The 11,793-nt window shown below is 44.6% G+C and overlaps 1 protein-coding gene across 2 annotated transcripts; it reads right to left on the minus strand.

Moving 5' to 3' along the window:
- Positions 1–265: 265 nt before the first annotated feature.
- On the minus strand, positions 266–11,589 carry CANT1 (calcium activated nucleotidase 1). Of its 2 annotated transcripts, none has more exons than XM_072112352.1 (4): positions 11,442–11,589; positions 5,651–6,308; positions 2,381–2,584; positions 266–815 (listed from the first exon to the last, which is right to left on the minus strand). In XM_072112352.1, exons 2-4 carry the CDS (start codon positions 6,279–6,281, stop codon positions 445–447), a joined length of 1,206 nt encoding a protein of 401 aa, XP_071968453.1. In that variant the 5' UTR covers positions 6,282–6,308; positions 11,442–11,589; the 3' UTR covers positions 266–444. The 2 variants fall into 2 exon arrangements, with proteins under 2 accessions (XP_071968453.1, XP_071968454.1); XM_072112353.1 differs by lacking the exon at positions 11,442–11,589 and adding an exon at positions 10,401–10,539.
- Positions 11,590–11,793: the final 204 nt, after the last annotated feature.

An 11,793-nucleotide genomic window follows, 5' to 3' on the forward strand; every position in this document is an offset into this window, starting at 1 on the left:
CTGTTTTATCAGCAAACCAACTCAGCACAGGGATTAACCGAGATATGACCCTGCATCAGTGTAGCTACAGCAGTCTCAACAGGAGGCGATACGGTCAGATCTTCGTAAGGCCTCATGCACACAATAAGGTTTTGCGGACATGTGGTAGCTGCATTTTTTGTACTGGTGAACTAAATAAATGAAGGAATTGAATTACTTTGCCCAACCACACAGTAATCTACTAAAAAAGGCAGTTTATGGGCAAAAATAAAAAATAAAAGACAGATTAAAAAATATTTTTTTTTTAATACAAAGACCAAGAGACAGACACCGCTTGGTATTTCAGAGATACATTCTACACAATCAGGTCAATCTGTTCCCACCAAAAATTCCATCATCTTCTATAAATAGGATCAGTAATAGCAATTTTTCTTTTTTTTTTTAAATACTAAATGGAGCAGATCATCAGATGAACTCGATTCCTTCATATTTTATGTTACCGATCTTAGTCTCGGGTAACAAGACTCGTCCGTCCAGGATAAAGACTGTGATGTACGTGGCCACTTCTCCCTTGTTTTCTTCCGATTTCAGGGCGACAATGATCTGGTCGTCGGTGCCCGGGATGAATTTAAAGGAGGAGAATCCGTGGGTGGGATTTTGGGCTCCGACATGAGAAAGCTTGATGTCGGAGAAGTTGGGAGACGCTCGTAGGAGGATGTTGGCTCCTCGCTGTTCGTCTTCCTGCTCGCTGTAGCGTTCTTTGCTGGCACGGCGCGGTAGGAAGAACCAGCTGTGTAGAGAGTCGCTCCAGGCCGCAGACTCGTGGATTAAGTAACCTGGATTAGGAATAAAAAATTATTAATATGGGGAAATGGCCTCATCCATGTGAAGAACCAAAAGGTGCCAAGGCTCAGATTCAGAGCACACGACTTCTTCTCAACAACATTTACAACATAGGGGCAGATTTACTTACCCGGTCCATTCGCGATCCAGCGGCGCGTTCTCTGCGCTGGACGGGATTTATTAAGGTAGTTACTCCGCCGTCCACCAGGTGGCGCTGCTGCGCTGAAAAGCATTGAAGCGCACTGGAGTTCACCGAGTCGGGCTGAGTGAAGGTAAGTGCAATTTTCGCTACACATTTTTTTTTAAAAATGCGGCAGTTTTTCCGAATCCGTCGGGTTTTTGTTCGGCCACGCCCCCCGATTTCCGTTGCGTGCATGCCAGCGCCGATGCGCCACAATCTGATCGCGTGCACCAAAATCCGGGGCAATTCAGGGGAAATCGGCGCAAATCGGAAATATTCGGGTAACACGTTGGGAAAACGCGAATTGGGCCCTTAGTAAATGACCCCCATTAAGTGGTTTTTCCACGAATCCTCAAAAAAAAAAAAAAAAAAGGTGGAGCCAGAGAAAGGGTGACAAAACAAAAAACAAACAAACCAAACTTATACTGCCCCGTCTCCCACGTCTTCCGGACTGCCAATCAATGACCTTCTTGGACAACACTTGCATTAGAGGAAGTGATGACCCAAGGTCCGAAGAGGCCACTAATTGGTCAAAATGGGTCCAGTGACATCTGGTACTTACGGCCGAGTCTTCAGTGCGGGAGCAGGGTAGGCACACAATTTTGGTTTCCCTTCCCCGATCCCTACAGGGTTTTCAAGGATTCCGGGAAAACACCTTTAGGTGGATGTTCTCATAGATAATATAGACAATTAAAAGCACATCCCAGGTAGTGCTATAACAACAACAATCTAATATCTAGACACAGAAGCTTCAACTACAACAGCAGATCTGTCACTAGAATATTGTGCCATATACACTGGACTAAAAGATGCCCAAACAAGTCTGGTGTGAATTCACCAGACTCATAAATTAGTGTCTGGCTTCTATTTTTCATCGTACTATAAGGGGCAATCCACGCGGCCATGGTCGGTCTGTAAATCACTTACCATGCAGTATTGTTTCATGGACCGACCATAATGTCCTAGGTGGGGCGCTGAGCTTCAAAGTAGTTCTGAGCGGTAGCAGGGACTCCTTGTATCACATATCACCATGATGAAAAGAGTCACGACCTGGACACTGTGGTCGGTCCGTGAAAAAGGACACTGCATGGTTTGTGATTCTTTACAATTTGCTTCATAAGAGGGTTACGGTGCCTTCAATCCTGTGATTGGTGGGGGTCCCATTCGTCAACACTTTAGATATTAGACAATTATACTGTACCTACATACTAGTCTAGTGCTATGTCACTCACACTGAGAACATAAGGTAAGTGTGAACACAACCTGAGGGTACATTCACATGGACGTATGCCTGGCCACAAAATTACGGCCAGATATACGTCCCCTATACGATCATGTGAACGCATCCTTAAAGCCAGTTCTATACACATCACTTACCTGGGGGCTTTATTCCAGCTGCCTCTCGTAACAAGTTGTAGTTGGGAACCCAGTTGTGGTGCTGAACATCCCCCCGGGGCCCCACTATCTTTATCCATTCCGGGTTTTCATTCAGCACTTTGCCGGTTGTTGTGGTCCACTCCTTTCCTAGCCCCCCGACATACAAGAGTTCGTCCTTTACCGCGAGCCACTCTGCTTTAAAACCTAAAAAGGTGGGAATATAATAAAAAAAAAACATTAAAGGACATCTGTCATCAGGTCTGTGTCACTAGTCCTGTCACCACTACCTGTTGGAGCAGCTCACAAGGATCCCATCCCAGCCTTTATCTAGTTATTTCATACATTATTCATTGTAAAATCATCTATTCTTTATCATGTAAATGAGGCTGGTCACATGGTCAGAGGCAGTGATGTCACCCCTGTTACCCCTCCCCTCTCCTCCCCCTGCTCATGTCTGTGTGTAATGTATAGTAAAGCATGGCTAGTGTGAGTGCTGCATCTGCTGACATGCTACATCCTCCTAATATACAGGTGAGAGACACAGACATCAGCTACACATGAATCTGACATGTTCTGCAGGGGGCGCCAGCACCAGGAAGCACATGGAGCAGCCATTACACCATTATACAGGCTGTTAGTCATGTGTATAGGAGTATCTCATACACACACAGGCTGCAGGGGGAGCCAGCACCAGGAAACACATGGAGGAGCCATTACACCAAAATACATCGCACCATTATACAGGCTGTCAGTCATGTCTATAGGAGTATCTCATACACACACAGGCTGCAGGGGGCGCCAGCACCAGGAAACACATGGAGGGGCCATTACACATCGCACCATTATACAGGCTGTCAGTAATATGTATAGGAGGATCTCATACACACACAGGCTGCAGGGGGGAGCCAGCACCAGGAAACACATGGAGGAGCCATTACACCAATATACATCGCACCATTATACAGGCTGTCAGTCATGTCTATAGGAGTATCTCATACACACACAGGCTGCAGGGGGCGCCAGCACCAGGAAACACATGGAGGAGCCATTACACATCGCACCATTATACAGGCTGTCAGTAATATGTATAGGAGTATCTCATACACACACAGGCTGCAGGGGGCGCCAGTACCAGGAAGCACATGGAGGAGCCATTACACCATTATACCTCACATCATTATACAGGCTGTCAGTCAAGCACTGGGGGTGTGGCTGTGCCTCCCACTCATGAATAAGCTGGACAGCTTGAATATGCTAATGACTCATTGGCCATTTCACAGGTCATTTGCATACAGCTTTAGGACCTCATTGCTTAGGTTTACAGGCATGTAGAGGGACAATGAGGGCAGTTTAAATATAAAATATATTTAGTTAAGGGGGTTAATTTGCCTGACGGGTTCTCTTTAAATGGGGACATTAAAATTCTTCTCTCGGTGGCACCAAATATTGTCACATATTGGCTTTCGAAAGAATTTTGTCGCCAAGTGAAAAAAAAAAAAAAAAAAAATTGAATGACATAACTTCTGTGATTGGTGCTGCCCCCGATCAATTTGGTGTTTGTTCAGTTACAATCCATTTACCCCTAGAAATTAATATGTGAATTATCTCATTATAGCCAAAGCGGCGGTTACCTTTAATTTTTACCGAGGCACCCTGTCCTGAAAACAAAAATGTTTTCCGCCCATTTCCCCTCTTATGTGAAATCTCTTGTTTATCTGTTAAAAAAAAAATCTCCTCCAAAGTCATGAGAAAATGAGCAGAGAAGAGTCAGATTTTTCTGGAACGAGTCAAATTTAGAGGCTCCAGAGGGAGCCTCCATCTTAAAGGACATCGACCACTAGGATGAAGGATAGTACACCCAGCACACTGACATACTGGTGTGCGCCACCTCTGCCAGGATCTACTCTTATTTAAGCTTCCTATGCCCTTGTTTTTAAGAAAAAAAAAAAAAAAAGGTTTTAACACATGGAAATTAGCCCGAGGGGCTCCAGGCTCCATAGGCTCATTTGCAAAATTTTAAATGCCTTTCTTTGCAAAAACAAGGCCATAAGAAGCTAAAAGAAGAGCAGATCCTGCCAAAGGGAGCACGCATCAGTATGTCAGTGTACTTGGTTTACAATTTTTCATCCAGGTGGTAGATTTCCTTTGAGTTCTATAGTACCTAGAAACATGCTACTAGTGTCATATTAAAAATATGAACCTCAACTTTCAGATTGCATCGGGCTTGTGGTTCTGGGCTATGGAACCGAAGATACAGGGAATTAAAAAAAGATGGGAATTGGATCTTTATCTGTAGCTTGTTTTTCCAAATATATCTTTAACTGCCTGTATATCATGCAGATAAAAATCCAGTTCCCATTTTTGTTAAACTGCCTTTATTTCCATTTGCAGCTCCCAGAACCAAAAGCCTGATGAGTTCTGAAAGATGAGATTCTTAACTTTAATATGACACCAGTATCCTGTTTCTAGATCCTAAAGAACCAATCTGAACCTACCCTGCAGCTTCTAAATCATCTCGCATGACTATTGGGGAGGTTTCTTTTTATAGATAAATGGATGAGATTTCTCATAAAGGAGGTAATTCTAGAAAGGACGATTCATCACCTACCTGAGGGGGATAGTAGTTTTATGGGATAACATCTGGTTACAGATAAAGTGAATCCATCAGCCGATGTGACCATGAAAAACGGATAAGAGCCGTGGAAAGATGTGTAATCAAACCATCGTGTACCTGGTTAGTAGCAGCAGGACTGTGAAATATAGATTTAAATTCCCGGATTGTGTGCACTAAACTGCTCCACAGCTGCTCCCCTTTATTATTTTTAATCCATTTATATAAATACAGTAGAGTTTGTTATACGTTACTGTGTATTGTTCATAACTGAAATGGAAACGGCGTTACGATTGTGTAGTATGTTATAGATCGGTAGTGTTCTTTCAGCTCTAAGTAAAAGCTGTAACAGCTTTTGGGTTAAAAAAAAAAAAAACAAAAACACAGCAGAGGAAACACTGTGTGTGCCAAGTCCAGCTACAATCCTGGAATGTAACATTTTTCACAGTTCTGCTGCTACTAACAAACAAATTATGCCAACACCTCTCTCCATTAACAATACCTGACATGGGTTGCAGTTGTGCAAGGTCAAAACTGGTGATATAATCCCTTAAAAGTGTTGGACCCCTGTGACCAGACATTTAACCACCATAAAAGTGTATTAAAAAAATTTGGGCAGTGAAATCTTTGACTCTTCGGCAGCACAGAGGTCTTCTCACCTTTATCCACCGTACCATCTCCGTCCGTCAGTATGACCCAGGGTACGGCTTTGTTTCCGTCCACCCTGTAGATGACACCCGTCCGGTCGTCCACCGAGTACAACTTTCCATTAAATACTATGAGCTCCGACAGTTCCATCCCCCTCCCCTTTTCCGCCAAATGCGTTTCCAAGACCACCTGGTCCTTCTCCCATTCCACCTTGACCCGGTCTCCACTATGGAATAGCGTGAGGTGCCCTTTCTTGAGGTAGCTGAACCACGTGCTGTCTTTGGAGCTACGAGAGTCAGTGTCTAAGTCTGCAATAACGGCAATTTGGTAGCGGAGACCGTCGAGGGTCTTCTGGGGTGGAGACAGGGGGTAGGTGTCATTGTAGAGGTCGCCCGCTAGGGAATGGGCGATCTTCCAGTTGTGAACATTGGGTAGTGCAGTCCTTGGGCTTGAAGATCGATGGTAACAGAGCAGCAAGAGCAGTAACGCCAAACCCAATACGGACACTACAATGGCGCGCCAGCGCGGCTGGAAACGGGGGTCCGCAGTCTTTGTCATGGAGGCCAGCACTGGAAGACCACCCACACTGATCCGCAACGGGTTCATAGGCTCTTTACATTCCAGTTGTGTGTAGGAATTCATAAGGCATCAGCGATGGAAGTCAGGACCCTGGAAAATAAGAAGCCAAGATGAAGGATCCAACAAAAACGCATATGGAACTTAAAGGAAACGTCCAGTTATAGCTAATTCATGGTGCAGGGCCTGAGGGAGGAGCAGGACTCATTTTCATTGTATTTCTAGAACTTTTCCAGAACCTAGAGTCCAACTTAGAACTGAATGTATAAGCTGCGAACCGGAAGCGCAGTGGGTCACGTGACCTGCTTCAACCAATGACTGAACCCCAGGGCGACGCATCTTATAACCCCAGGCCCCTCCAGACTTCATGTTAAACACCATTAGATGTGAAAATCTAGACTTTCAGTCACATACTGACCAGAAATTAATCTTTATCTTTGGGCTACTGATTTATGACAAGTTAAAAACACTATTCTGAGGTATCTTACATTGACAACTGGGCGTTGCCATTCCTTCCTAGAAAAAGTGGGTGTGTGTGATAGGACCAGCAATGACTGGACATCATCAAACCAGCCCCCCCGCCATGTAACTCCCTCCCAGTTATCAATTTAGTTAACGATTTCCAGGAGGAATAATGGAGGTACGGAGAAAATATGCTTCATACATAAAAAAAAACCCCACAACACTCCAGGGGAAGTGTAAACCGCTTGCCTGACATGGCGCCAACGCTAATCCGTTATTGTCTTTCTCAAGCCGTGACAAATACCCCGAGGGGTAGTAACGCTGGTGCTGTGCCAGGTGTATCGAGAGCGTTTCCTTGTTGATGGATCCCTGAACCAGGAATCTGCTCCAGTGTAATGCTGGAGGGGAGTCTCAAGCTTAAAGGGGTTGGCCACTTTACCTCATGTTTTTGTAATGTGTGTAAGTGCGAGGGCAGGATATTAGATAATTTACATCTATGAATAGTTCTGCTCCACTTTCTTGATATGTAAAGTGAAGACTCCGGTCTTTTACCTCATCAGCCAGAGATTCCTGACCATAAAATGGCCGCAGATGGATGTGATTGTACATGGACAGATAGAGATCACATGACCCTTCATCTGCCGCCATTTTATGGACAGGAATCTCTGGCTGATGAGGTAAAAGACCGGAGGCTTCACTTTACATATAAAGAAAGCGGAGCAGAACTATTACTAGATGTATATTGGTAACTTACCTCATATCCTGCCCCTCACACTTACACACACACCAAACAAAAAACATGAGGTAAAATAGGGATGTTTTTAACGCAATTGTTATTCCGTATAGGTCCAGGATAACAATCTGAGACCAGTCAACACCTTTAAGGGTGATGCCACACATGGCATTTTGAACCCATTTTTGGTCCGTTAAAAAGCGCATCCGTTTTTGACAGGTTTTACCAATTATCTTAATTAAAACTAGTCAAAAACGGATGCGTTTTCAAAAAATGCATGCGTTTTGGGACGGACTGCTTAAAAAGGGACCAAAAACGGGTTCAAAACGCCATGCGAAGGAGATAAACATTAGACACAGAGTCGGAAGAAGTTGGCTCCGCGTTACTGTAGCGGGAGGCTGCGTTCACACGTTGCGTTTCAAATGAGCTTTAAAAAAAAAAAAAACAACCGGGTCAAGCCCCTCCCCTTGTGTATGAATTGTGTTAGGGTGATGCCACACGTTGCGTTTTTGAACCGTTATAATGCATAAGCTTCCAGTCCGTTTTAAAATACACGTGTTTTTGAATGTTTTCCGTGCGTTTCGCCAAAAAACGCATGTGTTTTTGACCAGTTTGAATTAAGATAATTGGTCAAACCTGTCAAAAACGCATGCGTTTTTTAACGGACTGCTTAAAAACGGGCCAAAAACGCATTCGAATGCCACGTGTGCCATCTCCCTTATACTTTATCTCCCTCTATCTTTACCCCCATCAAACTACCAGCCCCCTCAGGTAGAGGGTGAAATGTCCTTTCTAAAATTCCCTCTTTTATGTAAAAATCTCACCCTTCTACCTCCAAAACATCTCCAAATTCATATGAAAATAAGCAGAGAAGAAGCATATTTTACCTGAGATGAGGCTGCAGGGGGAGCATCACTTCTGACACAGCTATCTACAGTTCTATAGAACCTAAAAACATACTAGTATCAGAATTACAGATAAGAGTCCCATCTTTTACCTAAGATGAGCCAGGTTTAATGGCTACAGGGGTAGTATCATTACAGATGATCCTATCTTCTGATCTATAGCACACAGACGCATGCTGGTGCCATATTAAAGATCAGAATCTTGTCTTTAAGACTGCATCAGGCTTGTAGTTTTATGAGATTCAGGACCTTTTAAAAAGGTGGGAATTGTCTTTTTTTATCTGCGACACACATTCCAAACTATTTATTTAACTGCCTGTACCTCTGGATCTGTGGATCACAGAAACACAAGCCTAAAAGACAAGATTCTTATCTTTAATATGACACCAGCAGCATATTTTTAGGTTCTGTACAACCAAAGATAGAGGCGCCTGAAGGGACATTAAACTTGACTCATCTCAGATAAAATATGACTCTTCTCTGCTCACTGTCACATGACTTTTGTGCCCTAGCTGAGGGGGCTGGGAGTTTAATGGGATAAAATCTTGTGAACGCACCCCCATAGTTCCGTTAGAGGGTTAATAGGCATAAAAACCCCAGACGCCGGGCCAAATCTAGCACTTGTAACTATTACACAATGCCTTCTATTAGGTGACGAGGTGTACAATGGGAGAAACTTGTTTACCCAGCAAACACGGATCTGCATTACACGTATCCCAGGGTGTGTTACCTTTGAAGTCACTCTACAGCTGCACCTACCTACGTCTCAGCCCGATAACACGCAGAGATAACGTCCGGCTGTGATTGGTTTATCCCATCAGCCTGCTATACATTGCTATAAGATGAGATTACCATAGCATTAGGTGATAGTGGTCAGACAATGGTGCGAGCAGCGGGGGGCACAGACTATACGTCTGCAATGCTAATATCCCATAGGAATCCCTTAGTGAGGGGTGCAGGGGGGATCAATTATGGAAAAGCTTCTGTATCTTGTTTGTGTTACGCTCTTCTATAATGAAAAAATGCAATGAAAACGTGAACGCAAGTTGGGTTCAACATATTTAATATTTAAGGAAGGTTGAACCCATAGGGGGGCACGATAAGGTCAGAGATTGTCTGAATGCTGGGACCTCAACAACAATGAAATACTACAGTCATTAAAGGACTGTGTGGCCTGCTGCTCCATTCATTGAGTGGGAGCAACAGAAATTGCTGAGCACAACGCTCAGGTATCTCAATAACTCCTATGAGGATAGGGGAAAACCTGCTGATTCCTGTGAGACCCAGAGGTGTAACCCCAACAGATCACAAGAGATGGGAAGTAGGGGTGGGTGTCTATTGTATCCAAAATGAATGGGGTAGTGGGTGAGACGTGCACTGCAGCTCCATTCACTGATGGAAGTAGCTGAGTATTGCGCTCGACTATCTCCATCATTGCCATCCAGATCAATAGAGCAACAGGCTCATGCGTGACCAAGAGATCTGTTCATTTGGGGTACAACAGATCCACATTTCACCACAGGGATCCCCCCCCCCAATCACAAAATTATCCCTAAAAGGGGAACAACCCCTTTAAACCAACTACACACAATGTAGAACACAATGCATCCACACCACCCAAGTCTGATTCTTCTGATTCTACGGCTTTCAGCTGTTTTGGAAATTGGCTCCACTTGGAGGTGGTTTGCTCCAGATTTATTAGGGTGATACCACACACGGCGTTTTTAGGCCGTTTTTAGATCGAAAAAAATGCATGCGTTTTTGTCCGGTTTTCCGAATTTGCGCTGTTAAAAACGGACAACGCACCACCCTTACATGACTCCAGACATTAAAGATATTGCAAATTTTTTTACAAGTCGCCAATTCCGCAGCAAATCTACTCGAGTCCCCCAAGTGGAACAACACAGGAAAGAATCCAAAGAAATATTCCAATGTATAACATAGCAACCACATTGGACACACACAGTGTAACCTCCCCACATGTATATAAGACATATAGCACAGCCATCTATAATGTAACATTGTAGTATCACATGACTGGTATGTAATATGTCTATGAAGATGAAGAGTAAGATCTCCATGTACCTTGAGCAGCTCCTGGCTCCATCCCGGCTCCTCTTACACACGCACTATAGAGGGAGTCACCTCCAGCTTCTGCTCTCCCTTGAGAAGAAAGGGACTTGGATCTGAATCCAGATACCTGATCCTTCCAAAAATGTAGGCGGAGAGTCTGGAGACCCCCTACATGATACAGTCAGCGTGTCCTGATAAGGGGGTTGGTTAACAATTCTCTAGTGTGTATAATGGTCTGGAGAGTAGACAGAGGTGCCTTCTCCTCATGCTATCATACCCCCACCAATTTATATTGATCACATATCTCCTGGAGGGGGTCATTGCTATTACAGACTAAGTTGTGGGGATCTGACTCAGATCAGAGGTTTATTGTACCCCCTATATCTATTTCTATGGAGCTGCTGTAGTTTGGGATGGATGGAGAAGCAACTTGCCACCTGGATCATCTCTCCATTCACTAGAGGGTACAAGGAAGCCTAAGCTTGTGATCAGCGGGACCCCCATGACCACAAAAACATAGAAAAATCCCTATTACACTGAATCAGTCTGATCAATGTCCCCAAGATGGACCCTGTAACCTTCCTAACTGACCCCCAATGTGATGACTTGGCAACTATATATCCCCCTGCCCCTGACACACAGTATCCCCCTGCCCCTGACACACTGTATCCCCCTGCCCCTGACACACAGCATCCCCCTGCCCCTGACACACAGCATCCCCCTGACACACAGCATCCCCCTGCCCCTGACACACAGCATCCCCCTGCCCCTGATACACTGTATCCCCCTGCCCCTGATACACTGTATCCCCCTGCCCCTGATACACTGTATCCCCCTGACTACCCTGTACCCCCTGTTCTTGACTACATTGTATCCCCCTGATACACTGTACCCCCTGCCCCTGATACACTGTATCCTCCTGACTACTCTGTATCTCCTGCCCCTGATACAATGTAACCTCCATGTATACTGCAGTATATAGATAGTAGGGTCCAGGCTGACACCTATCACAGGGCAGTCCCTGACTATCCCCCAGTGACCGCCACTACTCACCGGTGTTATGGTCCTGCGCGGCCAGGGGATCACTGCTCCATACACAAGGTCCAGCATAGGCACCGCACTTCCGCCTTCCTACAGAAAACTACATCCCCCGGCATGCCCAGCGCGCCCCGCCCACCTTCCCGGCATGCATCGCTGCGCTGCTATGCGGCTGCCTGTAGTATTGGGCTGTATTCACATAGTCAGCATCTGATACCGATATTTGCCTAAATCCACATCATATCATCTAATACTGTACATATAGTGCAAAGTGACTGAGATCTTTAGTGCTAGATTAAAAATGTGAATTTTTAAGTTAACAAAATGAATTTATAATGAATAATTACAATAATTATTTATTGAATAA

This window comes from Engystomops pustulosus, chromosome 6 (assembly GCF_040894005.1).
Source record: "Engystomops pustulosus chromosome 6, aEngPut4.maternal, whole genome shotgun sequence".
NCBI classification, from domain to species: Eukaryota; Metazoa; Chordata; class Amphibia; order Anura; family Leptodactylidae; genus Engystomops; species Engystomops pustulosus.